At 36.0% G+C, this 12,847-nt stretch overlaps 1 protein-coding gene across 1 annotated transcript in view; it reads right to left on the minus strand.

The window, feature by feature from the left end:
* Positions 1 to 5,009: 5,009 nt before the first annotated feature.
* The window catches only part of LOC144364864 (membrane-associated guanylate kinase, WW and PDZ domain-containing protein 2-like), a 396,247-nt gene continuing 388,409 nt past the window's right edge, over positions 5,010 to 12,847 (minus strand). The window contains exon 2 of the mRNA XM_078014864.1: positions 5,010 to 5,056. Within this exon, the coding sequence (XP_077870990.1) occupies positions 5,046 to 5,056 (11 nt within the window). The 3' untranslated portion in view covers positions 5,010 to 5,045. The remainder of the gene's footprint in view (positions 5,057 to 12,847) is intronic.

Here is a 12,847-nt window from a genome sequence, read left to right on the forward strand (position 1 = left end):
ATGGAATGTTTTGATATATGTATGCATCGTGTAATGTTTAAATCAGGTTAAACATATTTATTTCCTCAAACACATGTCATTCAAAACATTCAAAATTCTTTCTTCTATGTTTTTATTTATTATATACTATTTTTTAAATGTGGTACTGAGGATTGAACCCAGTGCCTCACATATGCTAGGCAAGTGCTCTCCCACTGAGCTAGAACCCCAGCCCCTCTGCTAGCTTTTGAAATGAATGGTACATTATTTTATCTATAGTTTTCCTACTGTGTAATAACTCACCAGAAGGACTTACTCCTATTTAACTGTAACTTAGTGCAAAGAGACAACTTTTACCCCTTCTTGCCTCCACCCCCAAATTCTCCCTGGCTTCTGATGACTACCCTTCCACTCTCAACTTTGATGAATCTGTTTCAGATTCCACATGAGTGAGATCATGTGGTACTTGTTTTTTGTGCCTGATTTATAATAATCTCCAGTTCTATCTACATGATTGTATATGACACAATTTCCTTATTTTTATGGCTGAATAATACTGAACTGCATATATGTACTGCATTTTCTTTATATGGTAGAAACAGGTTGTTTCCATTTCTTGGCTATTTGTGAATAGTGCTGCAAAAACCATAGCAGTGCAGATGTAATTTTGAAGTATTAATTTAAACTTCTCTGGATATATACCCAGTAGTGAGATTGCTGAGTCATGTCATAGTTCTCTTTTTAATTTTTGGAGGAACCTTCTTACTATCTTCCATGATGGCTTAACTAATTTCCATTCTTACCAATAGTGTGTGAGGGTTCCCTTTACTCTACATTCTCTTAGCATTTGTTAACATTAGTTTTTTTTGGCGGGGGAAGGGGAGTGTGTGTTGGAGATTGAAGCCAGGGCCTTATGCATGCTAGGTGAGCACTCAACCAGTAAACTACATCCCCAGCCTATTTCAGTCTTTTTTGATAGTGGCCATTCTTACCGGAGTGAAGTAATACCTCATTGTGCTTTTGATTTTCATTTCCTTGATAATTAGTGATGTTGAACTGTTTTTTCATATACCTGTTGGCCATTTGTAAGTCTTCCTTGAGAAATGTCTATTTAGGCAAATTGCTCATTTTTTTTTACATTTTATTATTTATAAGCCACTCAGTTTATTGTACTGACAAAGATGAGTAATATAGAGGCTTATAGAAATAAGTCTAATACTCTAGAAAAAAAGCAAGATAAATTTGTAGTAAAACAATCTTTATTTAACTTAGGGATCTTCTTTTAATTGGATATATTCTCTTCAACTACATGCCTAAATGGTATAAACTTCACTCACCACATATATATGATACTGATAATCATACCAATTGATTATGCTATTTGTGAAAAGAAGGATATGGATTGTATTGAACTTCTATAAAAATGATTAAGAGCTATAAAGTTCTCTATTACTAATAGCATAAATTTTATTATACAAATAAATCAATATAAATACTAGAAACTGTTGTGTCAATTCAGGATATTATCATTAGAGTAACATTACACCACATTTTTTGTTCTTTTTAGATATACATATCAGGAGAATGTGTTTGACATATTATACATTCATGGAATATAATGTATTGTACATGATATGGAGTTACATGGGTCGTGTATTCATATCTTAACATTTGAAATTATGTTCAATTCATTTTATTGTCTTTCCTATTCCCATCCCCCCTTCTTCCCTTCAGTCCCCTTTGTATAATCCAATGAACTCCTATTCTTCCATCTCTTACCCCTTATTGTGTGTTAGCATCCGCATGTCAGAGGGAACATTCAGCCTTTGGTTTGGGGGGATTGGCTTATTTTGCTTAGTTCCATCAACTCACTGGCAAATGCTATGATTTCATTCTTCTTTATGGTGAGTAATATTCCATTGTGTATACATACCACATTTTCTTTATCCATTCATCTGTTGAAGGGCACCTAGGTTGCTTCCATAGCTTAGCTATTGTGAATTGAGCTGCTGTAAACATTGATGTGGCTGCATCACTGTAGTATGCTGACTTTTAAGTCCTTTGGGTATAAACCGAGGAGTAGGATAATTGGATTCCATTCCAAGTTTTCTGAAGAATCTCCATATTGCTTTCCAGAATGGTTGCATCAATTTGTAGTCCCATCAGCAATAAATGAGTATACCCTTTCCCCATATCCTCACCAACATTTATTCTTACTTGTATTCTTGATAATTGCCATTCTGACTTGAATGAGATGAAATCTCAGTGTAGTTTTAATATACATCTTTCTAATTGCTGGAGATGTTGAATATTTTTTCATATATTTTTTGACCATTTGTACTTCTTCTGTGAAGTACCTGTTCAGTTGCTTCTCCCATTTATTCATTTATTGATTGGATTTTTTGGTGTAAAGTTTATATATATATATATATATATATATATCTCCTGGAAATTAATGCTCTATCTGAGGAACAGGTGGTAAAGATTGTCTCCCATTCTATAGGCTTGCTGTTCACATTCTTGATTATTTCCTTTGCTGTGAAGAAGCTTTTAAGTAAAATCAAGTTACTCATTTAAAAAATTGGTTGTTTTGGGACTGGGGTTATAGCTCAGCAGTAGAGTGCTTGCCTTGCAAATGTGAGGTACTGGGTTCAATCCTTAGCACCACATAAAAATAAATAAAATAAATGAAGATACTTTGTCCATCTTTAAAAAAAATAAAATTGATTGTATTTTCTGTTGAGTTTTGGGAGTTCCTTATATATTTTATGTGTTAGTTCCCTTTTATATGTATAGTTTGCAAATATTATCTCCCATTCTGTAGACTGTCTCTTCATTCTAATGATTGTTTCACTTGCTGTTCAGGAATTTTTAGTTTGATGTAATTCCATTTGTCAGTTTTGCTTTTGTTTCCTTGCCCTAAAACCCCTTGCTCTATTGCCCAGCTGGTGTGTTCTTGCTCCCTGCTCTGCTGCATGAAAGGAAAGGACTTGGGGAGGCATTCACTCAGCCGCCTGGCGAACACAGTTACCGAGGCTCAGTCTGTGGATGTCGGCTTGGTGGTCATGGTCGTGGGGCCCTTCCTAGCACTGGGCTTCACCTTGGCAGGCCTGATATTACCCATGAAGTCTTGAGCCTGGATTTAATTCTCTCTCCCTTCCTGAGCAGGAGGTGGCTCTCCCCATGCCCCGCTGCTGGCAGGTGGGGGAGCAGTGACGCAGGCAGCTCCTTCCTTCCTTCTTCTGTGTCTTTTATATTACACTGAACTTAATTACTGCCTTGCATAGCCCTTGTAAAGGTAGTTATGAGCATGAACAGCAGTCCACTGGCCTACCTGTGTGGAGGAGAGCGGTAGAGGATCTTATTCAGCCTCTTCAGGAATGTGGACAAGTACCCAGGGTCCCTAAGGAGGACTTGAATGACTTTTGACAGTTGGTTTTGCTGCAGTAAGAGGCAGTGATGATTGTGGCTGGTGTGTGTGGAAGAATGTGATCACAACAAAATGGGCAGGGTTTTATTGTTGGGGGCAACCCATGGAGGAACACTTTTGCTACTATTTTGTACCCTGTCTTAAGCCACTCTAGAAGTAGACACTGAAACAGATTCTGATATGGAGATACGCTCACATGGTTTGGGGACTGCTTTGGAGAGCAACATCACTTAAAGAAGCGAGAGAAGGACTAGGTGGAGGAAGAAGTTGAACTTAGATACATTACTCTGAGGTGGCCTTTCAGAATTGTCTTTAAGAAATCATGATGGCTTTGCATCTCTTCACCAGTCAGTCACTCTGGGGGTGGTGGGTAAATTTGGTTCACATAGTGCTTTCAGCCATTGTCAGTACCCATAGAGAATCTCAGCTGTGAGTTGAGAGCAGCAAACATCCTGTGGCTGGGTCAATGGAGGCTCCATCCAGGGAAGGATCTGGTTTGTATACTACATTGTCCTGTACAAAAAATAAATAAATAAATAAAAATCCTATTTTGTGTTTGTAGAGTCTCCAGGATATTTGTAGACTGGGGCAATAACTGCCAGACATGTATATTCTTTTAACAGTAGGAATTTTTTTCTAAGATTACCACTATACAATCATCAAGTTTAATTAACAGTAATTTTCTAATGTTACTTAAGACTAAGTCTATGTTAAAAATTTCTATAGTAGCCCCTAAAGCTCTATATTTAATTTTATTGGTTTGGATTAAGATCCCCAAAGACAGAGGAGTTAGACTATCCAAATAAGCTCTAATATTCATTGACTTTTATTTATTTACTTATTCATTTATTTATTTATTCTTGGTACTAGGGATTGAAGCCAGAGATTCTTTAGCACTGAGCTACATACCCAGTCCTTTTTATTTTTTTGTTTTAAGGAAAGGTCTCACTAAATTACTGAGAACCTCACTAAATTATTGAGGCTGGCCTTGAACTTGCAATTCTCCTACCTCAACCTCCCGAGCTGCTGGGATTACAGGCATGTGACACTGTGTCCAGTCTATTGATTTTAAATCAACTAAAAATGACCATAATTCTGGAAAGTTCTTTTGTACATAACTCAACCATAGCATGGTCATACATATAGGGATAGGATCTCTTCATTGTTATCACTATTTTAATTATATTTTTATACAGGTTCCCAACTTCAACTTGATTCCAAAATTACTTAACTGCCAGGCAAAATAAACCTATAAGGTGTATTAAGAATTATAATGCAAAAATAAATAAATAAATAAATAAAATCCATGACAAAAAAAACCCTATAATTTCTCATGATGATGTACTGTTTACATTGTCACCAAAAAAATTATTTGCCTTCTCAACAGTTGGTCTCCTTTTTTGTACAGAAATTATAAACTCTTAACTTTAATGGAACTGTTCTGGAAAGATTACCATTTCGTTTTTGTTTCAAGTTATGTGCTTTCTAAACTGCTTCATCTTTTGCATTCCTTGGAATAAAATCATTGGGAATTGTTGACATATTATGATTGTTGTTCTCTAACAAAGCCAATGGATTATCATCTCTCTGATATGGATTACCTCTCTCTGATGTCAGCATATCTCTGTCCTCCTTGTCACAGTTCTCCTGCCAAAGAGAGAAAATACTCTAGTGATTGTTTAGAACATTGCAGATTAAGAGCTTTCAGACTGCAAAGAGTTGGCAACCTAAGCAAAGAGCCCTGTAGACTTGGAATTGGGAGCCGCTAGTCTTATCATGCATGAGTCCTGTCACACAAACACCACCCTGGGGCAGCCCTTCCTGATGGAACCCCACTGTTTCGTTGCTGTGTAGCTTGTATGACCTTGCCTTCCAGTCATTGAAAGTGTGCTGACCCAATAATGAAAAGTTCAAGTGCCCTCAGGCATATAAGCAAGTAAGATGAATTTTGCTTAGTGCTTCAAAACCTAACTCATCATGAGTTATTTAATGAGAATATTTCTCAGTGGTATCTACCATTTGATTATTAGTCTTATTGAATGAGAAACAAGACAGGAATGAAAGACAAAATGACTTTCGAGTAAAAATTGATAGGTACCAAGCACTATCCTAGGCATCATCTTCTGTAACTCTCACAATATCCCCTTGAGGGAGATATTATTTTTACAATGGGCAAATTGAGACTTAGAGTATCATTAGATTAACCCATCTTAGAATCATTTGTACAATATTTTTGGGCAATTTAACTCTTATTCACTAACTTGAAATTTTGAGATTGTGGAAGATTCTATTATAAAAGTAATCAATTTATATATGTTGTATAAATCATATTTCCCAGATAAAAGAATCACTAATAGGAGATATTTATAGTACCATGGCATATAGTGAAATTTTAGTTAGTGACAGACCAGTATATGACACTCATCCCATAAGATTATGATGGAAATACTAATTCATCTGACTTGATCATTACATATATATATACTGTACTCCATAGATAAGTACAAATATTATATATCCATTAAAAATAAATATTTAAAAAATATTATAATGAACTGGAAATTTCTATTGCCTAGAGACACAGTAGCCATTGTAAGATCACAGTGCAATGGTAGTATTGGTGTAAACAGACCTATCTCACTGCCAATCGCAGTAAAATAGATCACATAAAACTATGGCACATGATACAAGATAATGATAATAAATTCTTGCTAATGGTTTATATATTTACTGTAATTTTACCATTATTTTAGAGTATACTCCTATTTATAAAAAAAAGTTCACAGTAAAATATTATGCCATAATATGCTGCCTGCAGCCTTATCCATCTCACATTTACTATGAATCTTGACTGCATCAAGAGGCACCATTGAATGACTGACCTAGACCATGTAGGTTTGTGTAAATATACCCTGTGAGATTCTCACAGTGACAGGATCTCCAATGATGCATTTCTCAGCATGTATCCCTGTCTTTGTGACACATGGCTGTGTGTATGTTTATAAGGACACTTATTGTAAGAAATGAACTTAATATCATTTGGAGGGTGAGAATTCCTATGATTTGCAGTCAGAAAGTGGGAGAATGGGCAAAGCTGATAGTATAAGTTCCTGCTGAATACTGGCAGGCTTAAGAACCAAGAAGAATCAGTAGTTTAGTCTAATCCAAAATATCAGAACCATCTCAATAGGCCGAAGGAATTCCCACTTACCCAGAATGCTCTCTTAGGTATCTTATCTGATGGTATTGTGGTCTTCAACTGATTGGATGAGGGCTACCTACATTAGGGAAAGCAATCTTCTTTCCTTATCTATTGATTAAAGTGTGACTCTTCTCCAAAAAACACCCTCACAGACACACCCAGAATAATGTTTGGCCAAAGGTCTGAGCACCCAACAGCTCAGATCAATTGACACAAAATTATCCACCACACATGTTCCACAATTTTTAGGCCATTAGTGCTGGTGTTTGTTGACTACTTACCCTACACTCTACTCCTTACCAAGCCCCAGGAAAGATTTAAACCAGGCAAACCATGATGTATCTGTCCTGGAGGAATTCAAGAAGATGTGACTGATCTCATTCTAAGGAGGACATGTTCTTTGCTGCCTCTAGAGTAACCTTGTCCACTAGAAAACAGGATAAGTTACAAATGCAAACTACATGCGTAATTTTTTATTTTCTTGTAGCCACACTTTAAAAAGGAAATTTGAGGGGTCTGAGCTATAGCTCAGTGATAGAGAGCCTGCCTAACATATGTAAGACTCTATGTTCAAGCACTGACATAAACTTAAAATAAAGTAGAAGTTGCAAATGGCAAGCTCTACACACCTTAAAAAGTAAACTTTAATAGTGCATTTAAGCTAATATTCAAAATGTTATAACATGTAAGCAACACGAAAGTTACTGAGATGTTTTCCATTCTATTTTGTTCTAAGTCTTGGATCAATATGTTTTGTGCTGCTGCAGTGCATCTCAGTTCAGGCCAATTACTTTTCCAGAATTCTGTAGCCACACCTGATCAGTGGTTGCTGTGTGGACAGTATAACCTAAATGTCTACCATGGAATGCTCTCTTAGGTATCTTATCTGATGGTATTGTGGTCTTTAAAACCCAACTAATGGAAGATTTGTGGGGAAAGAGCACCTGTTTAGAGGATTTGATAGAACAAGGAAAAAGGAAGAGATATTTTCAGGATAAGCTCCCTAAGAAAATCAAAACTTTTATGATCAGTAACTATTTTCCATCTTCCATCTACAAATTGCCAGGACTATATTATTCAAAGGCCATCTGTTCCTTTTTGGACCAGAAAAGACTCATTCTGAGTCAACTCTGCTTCTGCAACTACTTCTTGCTTTGCATTATTCACGTCACTTCCTTCCCCAGACACACTTACTACTCCATGCTATAGGAGAAATCTCTGGGACTGGGAAAGTGTAGGCTGATGTACAAAAGCTTGAGCTATAGAACATTGTACATAAGTGGCTTCTTTGGGAACCTAGCCAGTGGGAGACATACACTAGTGTCATAGTATTTTTCTGATTCCATCAAATGCATAAAATGCATATATTTTATTCACAGTTCCCAACAGCACCCCCTTTTCAGTAGAAATCTACAGTTTTTTCTAAGGTGTCTTATACATTCTCACACTATATTCTTATGATAATGCCAGAATTTCATATCCTATTAACCTCTCTTCTGGTCCCATTTGGTTGCTGACAGATGCTTTATGAACACTTGGCCTCTTTCTTTCTTAATGGAGATTCCCTGGGCAGCATCCCCATAAGCATCTGTGTGTCTATTTGCTACCTGTTCGCATTCTTTATAACCTAAGCATCCCTCCAGCTCATCAAACCACCCTTGGTGAGGACAATTTTTTTTATGCTACTGTGCAAGTAGATGAGGTCACTTATATATGTCAAAGAAAAAATAATAGCAATCATCAGGGAACCAGGGTCACAGAAAGGTAATGGTTGACCCTGAGTTTTGAATTAGAATATATTTGGAATGCAGTTCTCATTAATCTATAGTGCTGTGTCTTTAAACCTAATTTTGCCTAATGAAGCAAAGAACAAGTCTTACTTTGTTTCCTTTTGTCCTTTTAGATTAAAACATATTTTGTTTTTCTTGAGGAAGCAATATTCCCCAAATAGTGATTCAGGGTTTTTCCCTTGCAGAGGAATTTCATGTGCTGTTATGTTTACAATAAAGATAAATTTAATTAAGTTTGGTAAATTGTAGCTAATTCAGGTATTTGAGTCTAGATGCATACATTTTCAGTTAGATTTAAATACTTTCTCCTAATGTGAAAATCAGTATTTTTTCTTCCTTCAGAAGGTTTTATGACCATTGTTTTTTTTCTGGGAGATTTTTATGTCTTTTGCACAGGCACTCACTTCTAGCTATGCCATGCTACCCCAAATAACACTTCCTTCTGATTCCCTTTCCCCCGCACTACCTCTTGCTTCCAGATCACTCCCTTGTCTTCCTAAACTGCCCACAGGCACACTTACATGCACTAACACTCACCAAAGCTTAAGCCTCTTGGCAAACAGTTTCAGCCATATTAGAAGAAAACAGAGTGCTGATGAATAGAGAAAAGTGTCCAGTCCAATGCACCAAATCATTTATCATGTATTAGCTTGCCTTTCTACCTTCATTTTCCTGATCTTGGCCATCAGCCTTTATTACTAATAAACATTTTTATGACTATTATCCGTTCAGTACAGAATTTCTAGAATTGGGTGTAAGTTCTCTGTTCTCAATATTACCCAACATTTTATATAAAACAACAGGCTGCAAAACTACAAAGCTAATTAAGATAGTGTCTCTCATGCTCTGCCTCATTAGACTTTTATTTCTGAAGTTTGCACTTGCACAGTTAATATGAAGCCTCCTTTCTGCAAAAACCAGCCCACCTCATTTTGCTTTTCTGAAGAAAGTGTCTGGGGGGGGGCAGGTAGCACCTGAACCAAAATAGTTGAAGAAGTGGTCATGATCAGATGTCTCTGGAGTGCTGTGGACTTAAGAGGCTGCTTCCACTCTCCAGAACTCAGCCTGGACTCTGACATAGGTCTCAGGGTCATTTTTCTGCCCACAGAACCATTTGATGTAGTCCTCATGCGATGACTGTTGGAGATGGTGCTGCCAAGCTACACAACACTGGTGTATTTAATTTCTACTGTTTCAGAGCTCAAGGTGAAAAATTTCAACTCATAAATACAATTGACTAAAAGGACCTTCTGGTTATCACGCAACAAGAGTAGAATAAAAAAGTGAGTCAGGCACCCTTCCTCTGGTCTCTTCACCATCTGTGTTGGCATACAAGGAACCCTTCTCCAGTTGATAAGGCTTGCTCCCAAATCATGAGCTTTCCCAGAATACCTTGAAAAGCATATAAGGTCCTTTCTTAAGCTAATTTTAAATGATACAACTACCTGTACATACAGACTACCCACTTCCCTTTAATATGTCTCTTTGTGTCATTATAAAAGCCATACTTCTCTAGGCAATCAGAAGCTATATTGTATAAGTACATAAAATGGGTCTCATGATCAGTTTCCTTCTCATGTACTCAAGTTACTTTGAATTGCTTTACTATTTCACCTAAAACAAAGGTTTATGCAAACCACATGGGGTGTGAGCACAGGTAGAAAGATTTATTTAAACTTCTCTGCTCAGACTTCACTTCCTGGCTAATTCATAAAGTCACAGAGTTTCTCTGAGTGGTTCTTAACTCTTTTGGGGATTCAAGGATCAGAGACCTCTCTAAACCTGATAAATAGTTATAAACTCTCTTCAGATAATCTGGCTTGCAAATAGTCTGACTAGTTGCAGATTATTCCAGATCCCCATGGTATGTCTTTCAGTAAACTCCAGATCCACCCCAACAGCCCATAGCTAGAATCTGGGTGACTTGAAATCTCCCTGCCAACCATAATGAAAATCTGCCCATCAGATGCTAAAAAGAGAAATAAAAAAAGTTCATGATGGAAAAACAGTTTTTATTTTTTTCCGGTCTCACTGTAGTAACAGTGAAAGTAATAGTGCTTAATATTCTATCAGTTTAGATTCAAGATTCAGAGGAATGTCCACATTTGATGGTAGAAAGAAAAAGAATAAAATTGAGGATCACCAGACTGGCATATACAAAAGTTATTTCTCAGGTTACTTGTAGCTAGCTTTTCCCTCATGTAGCTAGCTACCAGGAAGCTGAAGAATATGCTAGTTACTAGCAATTAGCTAATATTTTCCTAATATTTGGAAAGTTCCTGCTGTTTTGAAAAGCATGTGATCTAGAAAGTTTGGTTCTGCAAACAACATTTTATTTCTATTGAGACAAAAGAATATTATAGTAATTACCAGTTATGTAAAGGTCATAATAAGTAATCATAAGAACTCTCAAATTACAAAATGCTTTCACTAATAACTTCAAGTAAGTCAGCTGGTACAGAACAGTTTGCTTCAGCTATATAAGATGTTGAAAACAGGGATAAGAACCTTGACATTTACATCAAATTTCAGCATTCAGGACATGAATGTGCAAACATACTGTAAGTTCTGATTTATTTCACATATCATCAGCATTCTCTCTACCAATTAACATTTTTTAATCTATTAATATAATAAAGCTGATACATATGAAGCTGAAGAACTATGGGAATTATTAGGGATTAACTTATCAAAAATTATCTCGTATGGTATATCATATTTCACTATCAGTATTTGAAAGTTGGTTAATTAATCTTTTCTGAACCTGATAAATCAGTCACAAGAACACTTTGTAATAGTTTCGCTATTAAATAAATTTCACAGACTGTTAAAAATTGGAAACAGAAAAATGCAAAGCAGAAAACAAAGGCACAAGCAGTCCTGTCCCCAGGGTATTTAGATAATGAGAATGATTTCTCTCCAGAGAGTGGTTTAATCTCCATCATGATAGAGGAATTTCCAACATCACTCGTCTGCTGTGTCCATTTAAGCTTTCTTCTTTTCATATCAACATGATCTTTCTTTTTACTCCTGCATTCTTACAGAATAATTTTTTTGTAGTGTGTACTTGATTTATAAGATAAGTCTTATTTTACAGTCCATATAGCATAGTGGCTAGAAGCTTGGGCTCTGGTTCCATCTGCTTTCATTCTAAGGCCTTTCTTGCTACTTCCCTGCTGGGTGAACTTGGGCAAGTTACATTTGCCCTCTGTCTCAGCAGTGGTTTTTTGCATCAACTTACCTACAACACCACTTCATCCATGGCTTCTTTTTCCTTTTACTCAGGTTTTAATTGACTTCCTAACAACTAAGACTTGCTTGATATCAGATTATATAACAATTCATTTATTTTTATTGGATTTCTACCATTAGGAGGTAAGCTCTGTAACAGTCTGTCTTTTGATGCTTTATCCCTGATTCTATTAGTGCCCAAGACATGGAAAATACTCAAGACTTACTATTTTTGAGATGAACAAATAAATGATTGCAATATTTGCCAAATGTCCTTCACAGAAAGTCATACTTACATTGACCAGTGGGAGAAGAAGCAATTCGTATAGCCTTCTCCTAGGCCTTCATGTTTCATGCAATTATTTGAGCATGGTCAACTTTTTTTTCCCAAGGCATTGCTAGTAAAACTCTATAGAATACTGGTCTATAGGAACTCTTCTGTGTCTCCCTTCAATTTCTCATTATAGTCTCTTGAAGAAATTTTTATATTTGTTTTTGGCTTCCAATATTGCCTCTGAGAAGCCAGTTGTCTGTGCTGCTCTGATGGATTTAATCTCTTTCCCTGCTGCATTTAAGTTTTTTTTTTCTTTCTTGCAGCTTTGTTATGATGTGTCTAGATGTGGATTTGTTTTGATTTATCCTATATGTGCTTTTTAAGACCTATTGAATAGGAAGTCTTTTCTTTCAGTAATATGAATTGAAGTATCAGTGGGGTTTTTTCAGGCATTGTTTTGTGTTGGCCCTCATTCTGGAACTCACACTTGATATATGTTAGACTGTCTCTCTTAATGCCTCTTATTCTCTCCTATGCATGTCCCATATTTTTGTTTCTCTGTGATTCATTTCAGATTGTTTCTTTCTGCTCTTTATTCTAATCTATTAATTTTTTCTTCAGTATGAAGCCCATCTGTTAAGTTCTTCATTTTTATTATTATATTTTTAAGTCTCTAATTTCTTTTTAAAGTACATTTTTTTGACCCATAGAAATTATACATTATGGGGTTAGCTATGACATTTCTATATGTGTATACAATTTGCAATGATCAGATTAACTCAGGATATTTGGCACATCTATCCCTTCAGATGCATATCAATTTTTTTGTGCAGGGAACATTCAGAATCCTCTCTATAAGCAATTTTGAAATGTTCAATTAATTGTTTTCAACAATAGTTACTGTAGAGTGCTATTAAACATCATAAGTTATTCTTCTTATT

The sequence above is a fragment of the Ictidomys tridecemlineatus genome, chromosome 1 (assembly GCF_052094955.1).
Source record: "Ictidomys tridecemlineatus isolate mIctTri1 chromosome 1, mIctTri1.hap1, whole genome shotgun sequence".
Classification (NCBI taxonomy): domain Eukaryota; kingdom Metazoa; phylum Chordata; class Mammalia; order Rodentia; family Sciuridae; genus Ictidomys; species Ictidomys tridecemlineatus.